At 40.8% G+C, this 17,069-nt stretch overlaps 3 protein-coding genes across 4 annotated transcripts; 1 reads left to right on the top strand and 2 right to left on the bottom strand.

Moving 5' to 3' along the window:
* Positions 1-560: 560 nt before the first annotated feature.
* On the bottom strand, positions 561-16,814 carry LOC116301696 (nucleotide sugar transporter SLC35D2). Of its 2 annotated transcripts, none has more exons than XM_031710792.2 (14): positions 16,632-16,814; positions 16,310-16,343; positions 16,091-16,177; positions 15,719-15,786; positions 15,538-15,609; positions 14,920-14,988; positions 14,759-14,829; positions 9,576-9,607; positions 9,032-9,124; positions 8,710-8,777; positions 2,370-2,448; positions 2,068-2,150; positions 1,283-1,429; positions 561-880 (listed from the first exon to the last, which is right to left on the bottom strand). In XM_031710792.2, the coding sequence occupies exons 1-13, from the start codon at positions 16,739-16,741 to the stop codon at positions 1,324-1,326; spliced, it is 972 nt and encodes a 323-aa protein (XP_031566652.2). In that variant the 5' UTR covers positions 16,742-16,814; the 3' UTR covers positions 561-880; positions 1,283-1,323. The 2 variants fall into 2 exon arrangements, with proteins under 2 accessions (XP_031566652.2, XP_031566651.2); XM_031710791.2 differs by having other exon boundaries at positions 1,371-1,429.
* Positions 9,725-11,492, top strand: LOC148911082 (uncharacterized). Its single transcript, XM_089030475.1, has 2 exons — positions 9,725-10,173; positions 10,468-11,492. The coding sequence occupies exons 1-2, from the start codon at positions 9,962-9,964 to the stop codon at positions 10,883-10,885; spliced, it is 630 nt and encodes a 209-aa protein (XP_088886601.1). The 5' UTR covers positions 9,725-9,961; the 3' UTR covers positions 10,886-11,492.
* LOC148911081 (uncharacterized) lies at positions 11,063-14,537 on the bottom strand. The gene is made up of 2 exons (XM_089030474.1): positions 14,067-14,537; positions 11,063-13,717 (listed from the first exon to the last, which is right to left on the bottom strand). The coding sequence occupies exons 1-2, from the start codon at positions 14,397-14,399 to the stop codon at positions 11,768-11,770; spliced, it is 2,283 nt and encodes a 760-aa protein (XP_088886600.1). The 5' UTR covers positions 14,400-14,537; the 3' UTR covers positions 11,063-11,767.
* Positions 16,815-17,069: the final 255 nt, after the last annotated feature.

Here is a 17,069-nt window from a genome sequence, read left to right as displayed (position 1 = left end):
AATTTCTTATTATTTATGTGTGATTAATTATATTTAGCTAATTAATTAATTAATTACAATTTATCATAATTAATAAAATAATTATAATTAATTTGCATTAGGACTACCTGCCTATCCAAATTTGGCAGTCCTAAGGACGTTCTCAAAATACTCGCGAACAAATATACTAATATGAAATCTAAATCTAAAGATAAAAAGTAAAACCTTTTCCCATCTCATAACCAAGAATATTTAATCATTTGTTTCTCATTTTTTCAATCCACATCAACAATATTCCATTGTTTTAAAAGCTCAATTAATCCTTATTTTTCAAACATTTTTCTAGCCCTCATCATATGTATCAATTATGTAATATAAATACTCTCAAGTCTCAAGTCAGAAAACATTGGTTAAGAAAAAATCCCTTTGACTTTACATTCCACTGATTATTATAGCAAAATAGATTCCTTGATACGAAATATTGCTAATATATACATATACATTATTAAGATAATAATAATCCAATAATAAATTATTTTTAAAGCAAAGCAATAATAAATATCATTTATAAATGTTGTTATTCAAAGGGACAGCGATATTTCCAATATTCGATACCATTCTTGATAATAATAATAATAAAATATACCTCTTAGATATTATATTTACCTAAACTTGTTGGTTGAATAGTTTCTACACATTCACCCGAGCATGCAAGCACATGACATTAACTCTTGTTAAAACTTTAAGAAACTTTCCTAGTCTTTGTGTTCACCTTGTTATTCCACTCCAATAATAATTGTACCTTATTTATGGTGTTTGATATGAGTCCCTGCTTATCATCCCTGCATCTTTGTTGATCTTGATGAACCATGTTGAATTTTTAGTGTCTTTGGACTGGCAACTAAGATGATATTTGATAGAAAGAATGTCAATGAATTTAGCCTGGAAATTATGAGAAATGGGAAATGAAGAGAGGGAGACAGAGAAAGGAGTTTGGTGAAGAGGTTTTACAGTGGGGGGAGGAAGGTGTTTGAAGAGGCATTGCAGTGGGGGGGGGGGGGGGGGAGGGGGGAATATTAGTAGAGATGCTGCAGTGGAGGTGAGGGTAGACTTTAGAAGAGGTGTTTCAGTAGGGGGGATGTTATGGGAGAAACAAAGAGCCTGGTTAAAGCTTTGTTAATCATCCACATTAGCCACATATCAACATGACAAAGCAAGCCACTAGCCAGCACTAGTAGCAGGCCTAATCTCAACATAATATGGACAAATGAACCTAGTACTCGACTGTCATTGGACAGCCCACCTTGTGCATTGCAGAGTAGTGCACTTGTCCTTGTCAGGTGATCAAACTTCAACTTTCTTCCCCTTGGGGGGAGGGGGTGCATTCGAACCTGGTATTTTCTGTTTCTCCATGAATGTGATGTAGGAATAGATTATACTGCCGGAAACACTAGTACAAAATAAATCATATGAGTTAATTAGAGATGAGCTTGCCTCTCACTTCTGGGGTCTTAAGTTAGGTTTCTTGGTTACTCTCTTAATTTGTGAGGTTTTCTCCAGGTTCTCTGGTTTTCTTTTCTCACTCAAATCAGCTCCTTCTTCATGTACTGCCCGGGGGGGTACTCCCCTATATTCGCTATACGGGTACGTGCCGCCAAACAGGGTATGGTTTTCAGTGATTCTACTCTGGAACAGGGTATATAAAATCGCGCTCGCTCTGGGACAGGGTATATGAAATCACGCTCTCTCCTCTCTGGAACAGGGTATCCATTTTCGTAATACCGAAAAAGGTTATGGTTTCCAGCGATCTTGCTCTGGAACAGGGTATGAATTTCAGTGATTTTACTCTGGAACAGGGTCAGGGTTCAGTGGGCTCAGTGGTGCATCCCTACCCTAAACGGGCAAGAGTACCCCCGGGATGTACTGTACACAGTTTACATTATCCAATAGAAACAACAAATGAACCCTAAATATACAATTGAACAAAGCTAACAAAGAATACAATAGTTTTCTGGTACGCAAATTAGTAGCCCCTAAATCCCTCTAGATGGGTTTGCATAAAAGTGTTTTTCTTTGTAGAGAACTTACCTGATATTCAGCCCAATGAAGTTGGTCAGACTAAATACATAGTCACCACCTATCACCATCCCTAAATATGTCACTAAGATATTCTGAAAAAGTAAATCAATTGAAGAATCCTATTAATTAGGTACAGAATCATCCTCACATGCATTTAACTTTATTGAGCATTTTCTTGGTCAAACCAACTTCAAATCCAATATTTTCCCTCGTAGGAGATTGAGAATAGGGAAGTGACTGTACACATATTAACATGATCTCTTCATGAAGTAAAGGGTACATATCAGTTGATTCTATTCATCTTGACTTACCTTCAAACATCCTACTATAGTGGTGGTAAGGGCAGAATTAGCCTGCGTACACATCACAACTGAATACATCAAGATGAATCTGGAGAAAAACAGATGTAACCGGCGGCAAGGCGCTCAGCTATGAATCAGATTGCAAGTGGTTTTGACAAAAGAATTTATTGAAAAATTCACACAACTTTACAATACATGAAAAAAAACGGGAACGAGATTACAGGATATCTCTTTACATCGTAGAGAATTTCTTGTCTTGATTTGTGCAACGTCTTCAAGAACTTTTACTACACTGATTTAAGCTTAGTTTGGGCCTACTTTTATGGGAAAACCTGCATTCTTAAGACCTTACACATCCTACGCAATGTTGCACGCCCTAGGCGCAAACAGGATGTCCCAAACACGAACTTGCGTAAACAAGCGCCAAACCTAGGCATGACTCACTGTAATGTAATTACGTACGGAAATTATTTCTTGCTTACGCATTTTCCACGCAAACAGTTAACTAAAGAATTACATTCCTATGTGTACACGAGGCATTCCTAATTAAAAATATAGATTTATGACTAAATAATTACTGTCCAAAATAGTGTCTTTTGACTCTGTCACACTTGCCCCTCCTTTTTGTTTGCTTCGTCCTCGAGCAAATTCAGGAACAATGATACGCAGGTGGACTCGTCAGTGCTGAAGTGCGGATCTTGGAAGATTATAGAGGTTGCTGTGTTGGCCTGCCGTTGTCCTTGTGGAACGTCGGAGTACAGGTGCAGCCAGTTCTTCCTCAGACGCATCATCACTATCATCATCATCATCAGGTTCAGCTGGTTCTGTCATTGGTTGAAAGGCGATTGTCATTCCTCCAATGTCATCTTCTTCATCTGATGATTCTGGCGATGCAGTACATGTTTGTCTAGACCTGTCAGCTTGCTTGTGTCGTCCTCGTATCTCCAGCATTGGTCTTGGACACACTTGCATTTCTCCTTGACTAACAACTTTATCTCCTCCATGTCCATCAGCTCTTTCAACGACATATGTATTGTTGTCTCTTCGTTCGACGATTTTGTACACTTGGTTGTCCCATTTATCTTGAATCTTGTTTCTTCCTCTGACTTTACGGTTGCGAAGGAGTACTCGCTCTCCAACTTGTAGTGGTTCGGCCAGTGCTCTGCTCTTCTGGTCATGGATCTTCTTTCTGATGGTAGCAGCTTCCTTCAAGTTTTGTGTCACAGTGGTATAAGCTTCTCGTAGACGAGTCTGGTGCTTGGTAATCCATTGCTGGTTGTCTACTGTTACTTGTCTGTCATCATCAGGAAGTAGAATGTCCAAAGATAGCTTTGCATCTCTACCAAACATCAGGTAGAAGGGTGAGTATCTAGTCGTTGCATGAGGCGTAGCATTATAGGCGTAACATAACTCTTTCAGGTGTTCAGGCCACCTTCTTTTCTTTTCTGCTGGTAGAGTTCTTAGAAGCTCATGTAGTGTACGGTTGAATCTTTCGCACTGCCCATTTCCTTGAGGATGATAGGGGGTTGTCCTTGACTTCTTAATTCCATACACTGCACACAACTCCTTGACTAGTTCTGCCTCAAATGACTTGCCTTGGTCAGAGTGTATTCTTTGGGGGATTCCATACACAAGGAACCATTCTTTAATCAGGGTCTTGACTACGGTTGTAGCTTTCTGATCACGGGTAGGTACAGCAATTGTAAACTTTGTGAACACGTCTGTTAACACGAGGACATTTTCTCTTCCATCTGTTGCAGGCTCAAGCAAGGTAAAATCCATCGCTAGCACTTCCAATGGCCTAGTAGCTAGTAGGCTGCCCATCGGTGTCTTGACTGGAAGGTAGGATCCTTTGGCAATGACACATCTTTCACAATTTGAGATCCATTGCTTCACATCTCCTTGCATACCGGGCCACCAACATCTTTTCCTCAAGAGCTGTTCTGTCCTGTCTTGTCCTTGATGTCCACATTGATCGTGCGCACCCTTCAGTACTTGTGATTTCATTGATGTGGGGAGTAGCAGTAACCGAAGCTCACTTCCCTGTCCGACTCCTGTACGGCGGTAGAGAACTCCATGGCTTTCCTCAATCCTGTTCCAGTGACTAAGCAACTTCCTTGTATCCCTTGTCTCTTGTTGGCTTTGCCTTTTACTCGGCCGACGTCCAAGGTTTCGGTAGTGGAGGAGACGACTGATACATGGGTCCTCCTGCTGTAGTCGTTGGATCTCTGTGAGAGGTGTGGTTGGGAATGAGGTTGCTTGCTCCTCCAGCGCACTTGTCTCTGTGTTGCTTATGAACGCTGCTGATACCATCAAATGTTGACGTACCTCTTCTGGTAGGTCTGTAGTATTGGTAGAATAGGCTAGTGTACTTCTTACTTCAACTGTGGTTGGTTCTTCATCTCGGTTGATGCGACTTAGAGCATCTGCATTCTGGTTGTGACGTCCAGGGCGGTACTTGATGGTGAAGTTGAAGTTTGCTAACTCTGCAGCCCACCTCTGCTCCACAGCTTTCAGCTTACTCTTTGACTGTAGGTATGTCAGCGGGTTGTTGTCTGTGTAGACGACAAACTTCGATCCCGGCAGGTACTCCCTGAACTTCTCACATACAGCCCACTTCAAGGCTAGTAGTTCCAGCTTCCTCGATGAGTAGTTCTCCATGTTTCGCTCTCCACCTCTCAGGCCTCGGCTGGCATAAGCGATCACTTTGACTCTTCCGTCCTGTTCTTGGGACAGCACGGCTCCCAATCCTTCGTTGGACGCATCCGTCTCTAGGATGAAGGGCTTGGTGTAGTCCGGGTAGGCCAGCACTGGTGCTGAGGTTAGTAGATTCTTTAACTTGTTGAAGCTCTTTTGGCACTCTTCTGTCCACAGTACGCCAATCTGCTTCCGGGTGGTCTTGTTACTTCCTCCGCTCCCGAGCTCAGCAACTAACTTGTGCAGCGGGCCTGCCATTTGAGCAAACTTGGGGACAAATCTTCTGTAGTATGATGCGAAACCAAGGAATGATCGCAGATCGCGCACTGTCTGGGGGACTGGCCACTCGTTAACTGCCTTTGTCTTTTCGGGGTCTGTCTCGACACCGTCAGCAGAGACCACGTGCCCCAGGTAGGACACCCGATCTCTGAAGAGTTGACACTTGGTTGGTTCAACCTTTAATCCATGATGCTTCAGCTTACTGAATACCGTTTCCAACCGCTCAAGATGTTCTTCAATGGTGGATGAGAAGACTATGATGTCGTCCAGGTAGACCATCAGGGTGCGAAGTATGTCCTCTCGGAAGACTCCTTGCATCAACCTTTGGAAGGTCGCTGGGGCATTCTGTAGTCCAAACGGCATCCGAGTGTACTGAAACAAACCCATGGGCGTTGTGAACGCAGTCTTGTGCTGATCATCAGGATGGACTTCAACTTGATTGTAGGCTGATGCCAGATCTATGGTGGAAAAGTACTTTGCGCCACGCAGTGCCTCCAGTGATTCCTCTATCCTTGGTAGGGGGTACTGATCACGCTTGGTTTTCTGGTTCAGCTTCCGGTAGTCGACGCACATCCTCAAGGCTCCAGACTTCTTTCGTACAAGCACTATTGGGGAGGCATAGTTACTCTCACTTGGACATATCACTCCTTTTTCTAGCAAGTCTTGTAGATGCTGTTGCACCTCCTGGTATTGGTTTGGAGGAATCCTTCTGTAACGCTCTGTGACAGGCACATCATCGTCTGTGTAGATGCGATGATATGTTGTCTTTGTACAGCCAAGGTCCTCCTTACATGAAGCGAACACCTCTTCATTTCTTTCGAACATCTGGAGAGCTTTCTTCCTCTGAAGTTCCGTCCCGGGGAAATGTTCCAGGGTAATCCCGTGAGGGGGTGTCTGTATCCTTTGCCAACGTACTTTGCCCACAGCTTCCCGTTGGGGTGGCATCTGAGGGTCAGCACTAAGGTTACAGCACACTGTCACCATGTTATTCTCGTGTAGGAACTCCAACTGCTCTCCTCTCTTGACCATCTCTCCCTCTCGCACAATTCCAATCCGCGTCCTCGGCTTTAGCCATATGTCCTTTGCCGTCTGGTTGGCAACTCTGACATAGTAACACGTCTTGGTAGTATCCACGAGAGTACTGGCCACGGTGAGGTTTCCTTCTACTGGTACACCAAGGGGTTCGATCACAGCATCAGTGCCCCATGATGGGCCTGTGACCAAGATATCAGATTCTGTGAAAGCAGGGACCCAGACTTTGTCTGAGCCGGCTACTTTCACGAACCCAGTTTTACGTTTACTCTTCTTCTCTTCATCTTGCAGGATCTGTTGGTATTGGGGCACCTGCCCAAGAACGTTGGTTCCCAGTAGGCCAGGTACCCTCCTCTGCATTACTGTAGTGGCTGCTGTGTCCTTCGTGATGAAGATGCCGCACCCAGGGACCACCACTCCTCCGATCTCTACTGTAGCGACGATATATCCAATGTAAGGGATGTCCAAACCGTTAGCTCCTCGCAGCTGCAGTAATCTTGTTTCAGGGTGTAGGTCTCCTAGGGTTGGCTGTAGCTTCTCCCTGTAGAACGACTCGGTGATGAGGGTAACCATGGAGCCCGTATCCACTAAGCTTTTCACAGGTACTCCGCCAATCCTCGCCACCACTGTGGGACTTGTCCCGACAAACTTTTCGTTCTGAAAAAGAGAGTTAGAGCCACTACAGTTCCTCTCCACGGCGTGGCTCACTGCCGTGGAGAGCTGGAGTTTGACTCCTTCTGTGGTGCTGCTGGTGCCTTGTCTTTCAGGGGCTTTGGGCAGTTCGGCCGAAGATGTCCAAGCTCGTGGCAGTTGTAACATCTCCTCGGACCACGTGGGGGACTTCGTGGTGGTGATGGGCTTGCTAACTTCATGGTAAGTTGGGTTAGCAGCTTCTGCTGCTCATCCAGCAATTTTTGTTGCTGCATGAGCCTCTCCACCAGGGCCTTCTGTCCTGCTGTAAGCTCTTGGATGGCATTTACTTGGTTGCTCTCCACCAACACCTCCTTGGCCGCTGCATGGCGATGTGCTCCTCTATCTGTGTCTTCCGAGCTACGATAGGCCTCTTGCCTCACCTCGTTGAAGGTCTTCTCGGGATGTTCTCTGATATAGCGCTTGAGATCCCTGCGCAACAGGTTGTCACGCAAGTTCTCAACGAATGTGTCTCTGAGGTTCTGGTCCTTGTTTTCCAGGGCTCCTACGTGTACTCTGGTTATGTGCTCCGCCATTGACATCAGGGCATGGGCAAAGTCCTGGATGGGCTCCCTGTCACCTTGTTTTCTGGCGAAAAACCTCTGGAGAAGCTGGGTCTTGGTGAGCTTCTCCCCGAAGACGTCTCTTAGAATCCTGAAGAAGCCATCCGGGTCTGTCCAGTCATCCACAGGCCTTAGTCGAACTTCATCTCGAGCCGCACCTTCTAAGCTATGGTACAGGAAATCCACCGCCTCTTGACCAGTTAACTTCTGGGCAGCCACAGACCTCTGTGCATCCGCTATCCAGTCTTCAAGCACTTTGTCGTCTCTGCCACCAGCATACTTTCTCAGCTTCTTCTCCCTTGGCACTGTCACTTTTACCACTGGTGCAGGAACAGGTTGGGCAGGGGGTCCTCCTTCAGCCTGCATGCCATCCAGCTGTGCCTTGAGTGCAGCCAATTGCTCTGTGAGTGCAGCCACAGCTTCTTCTGCCATGATTTCAGTCTCGTTCCCGTTGGTAAATAATCAGTAACTACTAATGTCAACTTTCTTGCAATCCCACTTCTGACACCAAAAATGTAACCGGCGGCAAGGCGCTCAGCTATGAATCAGATTGCAAGTGGTTTTGACAAAAGAATTTATTGAAAAATTCACACAACTTTACAATACATGAAAAAAAACGGGAACGAGATTACAGGATATCTCTTTACATCGTAGAGAATTTCTTGTCTTGATTTGTGCAACGTCTTCAAGAACTTTTACTACACTGATTTAAGCTTAGTTTGGGCCTACTTTTATGGGAAAACCTGCATTCTTAAGACCTTACACATCCTACGCAATGTTGCACGCCCTAGGCGCAAACAGGATGTCCCAAACACGAACTTGCGTAAACAAGCGCCAAACCTAGGCATGACTCACTGTAATGTAATTACGTACGGAAATTATTTCTTGCTTACGCATTTTCCACGCAAACAGTTAACTAAAGAATTACATTCCTATGTGTACACGAGGCATTCCTAATTAAAAATATAGATTTATGACTAAATAATTACTGTCCAAAATAGTGTCTTTTGACTCTGTCACACAGATCACAAATAAACACTTAACCATGCCGTGGATGCCCAGTTGAAGTAGGTGCCCGTTATACTCACCCCATAAAACAAGATAAGAAAAACTGTGACAGAAATGCTGGGCTTTTCCAATTATCATACTCTACCACCTGGCAATGGAAGATAAATGTTCAGTATATAAGGGACTGTTCATATCATTTTAGAGAAAATCAGGTTCAGGGGGTCTGTACAAAAGAATTCAAGTTGCACAGCACTACCAAGAGGGGCAATGATTTTTATGCAAAACAGAGAGGGGGTTCAAATTTCTTGTATAGATCACCAAGCCACTGTAATCCCACTCCAACCCCCTCCTAGGACTAAAAGAGGGAAAGAAAAATAGAATACCAGGAGACTTGCAACTAACCTTGTCTAGTTCTCCAGTCCAGTATGCTATAAGAACAGCAGGCCCAATCATGAATAGAGCATTATAATACATCAAACCATACTTGCCGAGGTCCTACAAAAATGAAAGAATAAATTAAGGGATGGATGGATGAATGAATGCATTCCTCCATGGAATATTATGAATGCATGATAGGATTAATAAATAAATGGATGGATGGATGGATGGATGGATGGATGGATGGATGGACGGATGGACGGACGGATGGATGGATGGATGGATGGATGGATGGGTGGGTGGGTGGATGGATGGATGGATGGATGGGTGGGTGGGTGGGTGGATGGATGGATGGATGGATGGGTGGATGGGTGGGTGGGTGGGTGGGTGGGTGGATGGATGGATGGATGGATGGATTGATGGGATGAGATGAATGGATGGATGAATGTATGAGATATGAATAATGAATTGATGGGATGAGATGAATGGATGGATATATATAAATGGGTGGACAAATAGATAGATGGATATATTTCCTCCACCCCTCCCCCCTCAGTCAATAACATACCTCAGAATCAAGCTTTTTCTTGACATAAACTCCTAAAAATTGATTGTAAAATCATTTATACTTTTAAAGGGCAACTTACCCCCCAAAATGACCCATTTTTAAGAGAAAGTACATCAAATGAGAAACACAAAAATTCAATTTTTAGAGGGGATAGAGCATCCGTGTTCCTAAAAAAATAATTTCAAAACATCGCATATATCGCTCTGGTGGCCGCCATCTTGCACTTTTATCGCGGGCTCAGAAAAACAGGTAATGACGTCACAACGTCATAAGAGTTCACGGCGTCAAGTTGTTTACGAGCGTTTGGTTGACTTCTTCCCCTGTTTCTGAGACGTTTTACTCAATATTTTACGAACGAAATACGGCCTGGTCATTCAATTAAAGGCATGTCAGAGTCTAATTCTTTTTCCGAAGACTCGGACAGCTCGAGAGACGATTTTGCTCAAGAATTTTTAGAAACGGACGAGTTTGTTTTACGGCCATATCAGTTCGAACCAGAAATAGAAATCTCCTCAGATGAAGAGTTCAGAGAAGGATCTGACAGTGACATTATTGAAGACGATGAACAAGAGAACAATCGACTAACAAATTCAGATTGGTAAGTTTTACTTCTTTCTTATCACGATAAAACTCAACTACGTATCCATTTTTTACAGTCGTGTTTACCACTTTCTTGCACTGTATATTTATGCATTTTAATCTGCCTCACGACCTTTGCAACCAAAAGCAAAACCAACTGTCACAATTAAACATCGCTTGGTTGTCAATAAGTTATATACTGTAGGACACAGATTCAGGGATATAGTTGTGTCACAATTTGTGTATATACTCTCACTTGGGACAATCATTGATAGTGTTCAAAAATACTAAGGATTGTTTTATTTGTTAATAGGTGTACCTGTGGTAGCTGCCAAATTATGGATACAATAGCTGAATGCATTTGTTGCCAAGAAATCCAAAAAGTAGTTGCAACATGCCAGTCTGTTGTTGAAGATGGAGATGCTGATGAACCACCACCATGCATTACTCAACATCCTGGATTCTTACCTGTTTGTGGCAATAAGTATGTTCTTCGAACCGCATGGGCTCAGTACAAACAGCAATACAGAGATGCTTATGAAGGCCCAGAGCAGAAGCAGTACAGACACATTGCATATAGACAACTAGCAAGATGGTGCTGGGGAGTTCTTGGAAAGGAAGTTCGGGTTGTTCTGCCCTCTTGTGCTGTCATGTGCATCAGAGCACACTTCCCTCCTCCTGGACTAGAGGAGGACTTTCAGTTTGAGGGTTTTCATTATGCAGATGATTAGCTTGATATAATGTTGCATGGAGTGAATATATACATTTTATTTATTCCTTACTTCAGTTACTATACAGAGTGGATTTTTTTCTATCAGGAAAAATTCCTGGAATTGCAATTTTTTGGCATATTTAATTGCAAGATAATTGAAAACAAAAACATAGACTAGAAAAAGCTGAGACCAATATGCATAAGAATCATGTATTCATTTAGGATGCAGTACACGGAAAGGTGTGTTATATAAATTTCTTTTTTATATAAAAAGCTTTTTGTTGGTACAAACATTTTTTGAATGTTTTACATATTTTATTATTAAAAACACACTAAACAAAATACCCAGCTGAATAGTGAACCTAGTGTACAAAGCACTAGTGAACACGATCACTAGCCAACCAAGCAAAATTTGCAGTTATACGAGTCCTGGCAGCAAAAAAGTTAAATATGCTGAAGCAAATGTCACCATTCAATTGGATATTTTTCTTTAATATATTCATACTGGGGGAGACTCCCATATATAAGGTAGTGTAGATAGGTAAAGAAAAGACCTCTTTTTTATAGTCAATTCTTACCTAAATGGAAATAATATTTTAATAAAATTTTCATTTGAACATCTAAAAGGTACTGCATACTTATCTGCCCGTTTCATCAGGTCCCCTTGTCATTTTTAAAAATTACATATTTTGTATATAGCATTTATACTTGGGTCTGTCGTGTACCTTTCCATATCTGGGAGCTTTTTTCATTAAGGGATATCTTTTACCAGTATTTTACACGACTGTCCAAAGATAGCCTGCAAAGCAGAGGGGGATTGGGACTTGAGGGAGGGGAAGAAGGACCAAACAGTGGAGGGTCATATGACCTGCAGGTACACAAAGGCTAATTCTAATTTAGATTATCTTGAAAACCTGGACCGGTGTTTCTGAATCAATTCCTGTTTATCCGGTGCAGGCAAACTTGCAATGTTTGCTGGTAGGTCTACTTCTTCAATTTCCTGGAGGTCAACTTCTGAGCCATCACACAATCCCAGCACTTTCTTTTGAAGCTCAGGAAGGAAAGAATAACTTTTCTTTTCCAACACAGGCTTAACTACCCAACGCTTGTGCATTTTTGGGAAACATGGGCGGTATCTTGCCTCTCCCATCCTCGTCCCCGGCTTTTGAATCACAGCTTGGTTCCTTCCTGTGTTGTGGTTGTTGTCAATGGCTGCCAGTTGTGTTCTAGCAACCATACCCTTGTAGGAGAAGTGCTCTCTCTTTGGGCAGTACTTCAGGATCATGGAGTGGTATACTTCAAGCCCACCTGTGTGACAGAAGTCAGTGAGCTTTGCCAAGTCCTTCAGCAGTTTTGGTTGAAGGACCACTTCTTCAAGGGCTACATGAGCTGCAGATCCTGGTTTTAGCCAGCACTTTTTACGAGCTTCTCTCCGGGTTAGTCGAGGATGGTCACATTTTTTGAAGATCTCTGCATCTCTCCAAGAATGCTTGTTTGTCACATGATGCAAGATAGAGACCCACTTCTCTCTCAACAGCTGCACACTACCATTGCATGTTGCTGCACACCACCACAGATGGTTTGAGACCGACTGGATCCAATGTGAAAGGTCAGCACTTTTTTTCAACTTGGCCTTCTTGTTGAGTTTCTTCACAGATTTTGACAAATGCCATACGTCATATTGGTGTTTGATGTGGCTGTAATCTTTTTCCATGGTGCTAGTGATTGAGGTATGTCTGTCAGTAGTTATCCTCTTGATGTTAATATCGTCCTCATCCTCAAGACTACCAAGACTCCTAATGAAACCTTCTTTCTCCATAGCATTTGAAGATGTTGTTTCTGTGACCTGAACCACAGAGAAGGAAACTATCTTCCCTGAGTCATTGTCCATAAATGTGTATGTACCATACTTGGCATTATGGCCAGGGCTGTCACACCGTCCATCCCCATTCAAGTATACGAGAGGCTTACTTGACAGTTCTTGTAAAACGGCTCTTCTTTCTCTTTCCCAGGTATCATTTATTACAGGAAATAGATACCTATTCTGATTTTGGTAAAAAACTTTTTCACTGATAAATCGTAACCCAAGACATGAGGCAAAGTTTTGGATTCTTGTAAAAGTGTTACCAGTGAACAAAATAGATGAGCAGATTAGAAGGTTTCCTACTGGTGCACGATTGATGAGAGGCTGGGAATTCCACAAGCAGTTGTGACCTTTCATACATATGGTTTTAACCGTTACCATGCTTCCTGCGCAGGTAATGTTGGTGTCAGTTACGATGGAACCACAGTTGATACAAAACCTGAACAGTTCACCTAGGCATGCTGCAAATACCAAATACTTTGGCTCTTTGATGTAGGTGTCAAAGTGATACTCAGGTTCAGACTCTTTGTCTGTTGAAGAATTTGTTTCTTGTGATGAGATAATGTATTCATCCTCTTCATCACTTGAAAAAAGATTCACTTCTTCATCTGACAAAGGAAAAGACCCACAGGACTTTGCAGATTTCTGTGGTGATACATCATTCTTGCAAGACTTTTGTGGTGACACACTCATGGGTACAGAGGGAGCAGTATAGCTGTATGGATGGTCATGCAGGATACTGTTCAATTGCTCAAATGTTGAATTTCCTTCTACTTGAATGCAGGCATCAGAAGTCTCAACACTAACATCCACATTTTCTGTTTGGGTTGAGGTGCTTTTTCGTATTGAAAGCTTTTCATCCAGACAGCACTGGACTCCAAAGTCCCTTTTGTTGGAAGGTGTTTCATCGAAGGAAACCTCCATATCAGATTCTTCAACCATTTCATCAAGTGCATGTGTAGTTGGAGTCAGTAGGTTATCCAATGTCTTATGGGGAAAAAGAAGTAAACATAATCATTTATAGAACAAATACAAATAACAATGAATGGCAGTTACTGGGGTTCTCACTGATTCCGATAGTTGAGACGACACTCAAGCTTTAATTGTTTATAGGACTTTCATTGACTCCATATGAAAGAGCGTATAACTTATTCATCCGCAATTCATCATAACTAAACCCGCAGCGGTAAACTTAGTATTAAGAATTTAATGCATTGGTTTGGTCTGAGCACAGTCACAGACCAGTCACGAAATAGCTCTAATATATATATAAGACTTACATATTACACTGACAATCTAGCAGTGCACGTGCGAACACAAACTACAAATCACCTACCTCTTTTTGTCGTTGTCGTCTTATACGGTTTTCTGTCGTAGCTCTTCTTTTACTAGGGATGGTTGAAAAGTTAAAAATACTTGGAATTGCATCAGCCTTTAACCTCCTTTTTCTTTTTTCGCCTGTTAGTTGCTCCATAAGGTCGGATTCGAAGCAACCATCCTCGAAGTGCTCGCTACATACATAGCAATTCTTCAATGGCGGCAGATTTGCTCGTCTTAGACGAGAAATCCAAGCTTTCTGAATTTGTAAATCTTTAGGAATCTTGTGATAGCTAACATCTTTTGTTTTTGTCGAATAGTTAGTGCATTCAGGCACGCAACAATTAACCATTTTGTCGAAAAAGCCACTTCAAACTCTCATGCTTACAGAAAAACTCTACATATCCAAACACACGTTGACGTTGTGACGTCACACCTGAATGCGGTAATTTATCGCGGGCTCAAAGATGGCGGCCACCAGAGCGATATATGCGATGTTTTTTGAAATTATTTTTTTAGGAACACGGATGCTCTATCCCCTCTAAAAATTAAATTTTTGTGTTTCTCAATTGATGTACTTTCCCTTAAAAATGGGTCATTTTGGGGGGTAAGTTGCCCTTTAATAAACAATTTCCATGAATAAATCAGAGTAACTGAAGTAAAATAATTAACTCTACCAAATGAGAAAAATAATGACTTGTAAGTACTGACCATTAGCAGCAGTAAAGATATCATTTAGAAGAATATAAACGTAGCCAATGAGATCAAAAGCCAGATCATCACTGAAAAAAAATGGACTGATAAGTTAGTGGAACTTTTAGCTCTCAAAGAGTTTTAGGTAATGAGTTTGGAATGATGGTGTTTTAAGATACCTTGCTGCAATAAGTGCTCCGGCAATCATCATGAACACCGTGAACTGAACTCTTGCATTTGCTTTATGGCTGAAAATTAATATCATTTATATCATCAATATTTTATTTACAAGAAATAAATTTCTATATACCTTATAAAATGGAACTGTCTGCTCAACACTAAATTACTAACAGAGTAAATTATGTTAATAAAAATATTAATTTACTGTATAGTATACACCCAATGAAAAATATACACTTCGAAAGGCCATACTGGGGAAAGATAATACAGTATGTATGTATGACCATGTGGATCCAACTTCATAAGAGTTAATTTTAATTTTTTACCTGCAAAATTTTTACCATAGAAACCAGATTTATCAAAACAAAAATATATGACGACGATATTATTGAGGCATAATATTTAAGTGAACTTTCTTGACTCAGCCTTTATAGCTGTGAGAATTTTGGCTAGGTAGGTCAAGAACTACCTATATTCTGGTTATGGGAATCTAAAACACTATTTAAACAATATAATGTCCATTGGAAGATTTAATTAAGTCCACACACCCCATGTTTCTGGTGTATTATATTAATTTTAAGATTAGTCGACATTGTTTTTGGATTTCATTTACTTACTTTAATAATATATACTCTCCAATCATAGTAAAAAGGATAGAGAATCTTCTTAGGACTGTGAACATTGGCAAACTGTGAATGAAAATTTAAAAAATAAATTGAATTTGTGAGAAGATTTGTACAATGTAGAGAGACAGGACAATATTGAAACAGCTGAGAATTGCATTTGTTTGGAACTTACTTTAATCTTTTGGTACTTCCAAGGCCAAATAAGAGGTTTAAAACATAAATAAGAGGTAAAGGCCAAACCTGATCAAATAAATCACTATTGTTAGAATTCACAAAATTTTTTTAAGAATATCATTTCCTCAAATATATGCATAGGGCTACATGAAACTCTGTGTGTAAGCTACAGTAGCCTGACTCTTGTGCATTAGTTGCCCTAACAAAAATTATATCTGGCACTCATGGCACAACTTTTCAACAATGTTTCATTAATCGAACTTGCAATAATAAAATGAATCTTTGAAAGGAATGCATGAGCTGGTTTGACTGTAATTCTGCTTCATGAATGGAGAGAACTTGTTATGTAATTCACATATCAATTACAAACCTTTAAAAATGTTGAACTAGCGTACTTGGGAAATTTTATGTAACCAAAGAATCTAGCAATATAGAGTACTACAACTGTAGCAAACATCTGTGAAAAATGATAACTGTGTTTATAATAATAATAATTTAAATATTCAAGCATAAACTTAGCAACAATGTTATGTTACACTACTAGTGTATATGATGTATAAATAAAATTTAAAAAAGGCTGTTCACTCACTTGACCAATTCCAAGAAACTGGAATGATGGAAACCTTAAAGAAAATATCCAAAATATTAGACATTGGTTCTAATATTACAGGTACCAAAGGACTAGGGTCACAATTATTGAAACCTAATCCCTACAAAAGATGAAATTTTAATTTTAATTTTCGTTTGAAGTTGAAAGGAAACTTTGATACAAATAATAAAAGAATAAAATGTCTAATAAATATACTGTAGATTAGTTACAAAAGGGGAAAGTATTGGGTGCTTTTTGCAAACGTTATCAAGCTTAATGAACTAAAAGACTAAATCAAAAAGTAAACAAGATTTTGACTCACTTGTAAGTTGTAAGGACATTTTTGTTGACTACTACGATAAGAAAAGAGCAAATCCCGTACGTAACTGCTGTACTAACTCTTGTAAAAAGGCTTGCTTTAGTCATAGTCATGATAATAGTTTTAGTTCAGAGTGTAATGTTTTCTCCCTCCACCGGTCAATTTATCCCAGCAACGTGTCTACCATCTTGGTGAAAACAGCTGATGACGGGGGGTGGGTAGGGGAATTGATTGTTTAATGGTATTTTTTCACGATTTCGTAAAAAAAAAAAAAGACATGGAAAATGAAAAATAAATAATCATATACACAATAAAATTAGAAAAATGTTATCTCTACTAAGGTACTGAAATTAAAGAAAAAGAACTTAAAATAGGATTAAATATTAGCATCAAAGGAATTTGCTCTTATTGTTTTATTTGCATTTTGAAATTTCTTTGTTT

This window comes from Actinia tenebrosa, unplaced genomic scaffold, assembly GCF_029948245.1.
Source record: "Actinia tenebrosa isolate PJP-AT-01 unplaced genomic scaffold, QUT_ActTen_1.0 PGA_scaffold15__27_contigs__length_11533743, whole genome shotgun sequence".
Classification (NCBI taxonomy): domain Eukaryota; kingdom Metazoa; phylum Cnidaria; class Anthozoa; order Actiniaria; family Actiniidae; genus Actinia; species Actinia tenebrosa.
Note: the sequence above shows the minus strand (reverse complement) of the source record. Positions and strands in the feature narration are given on the sequence as shown.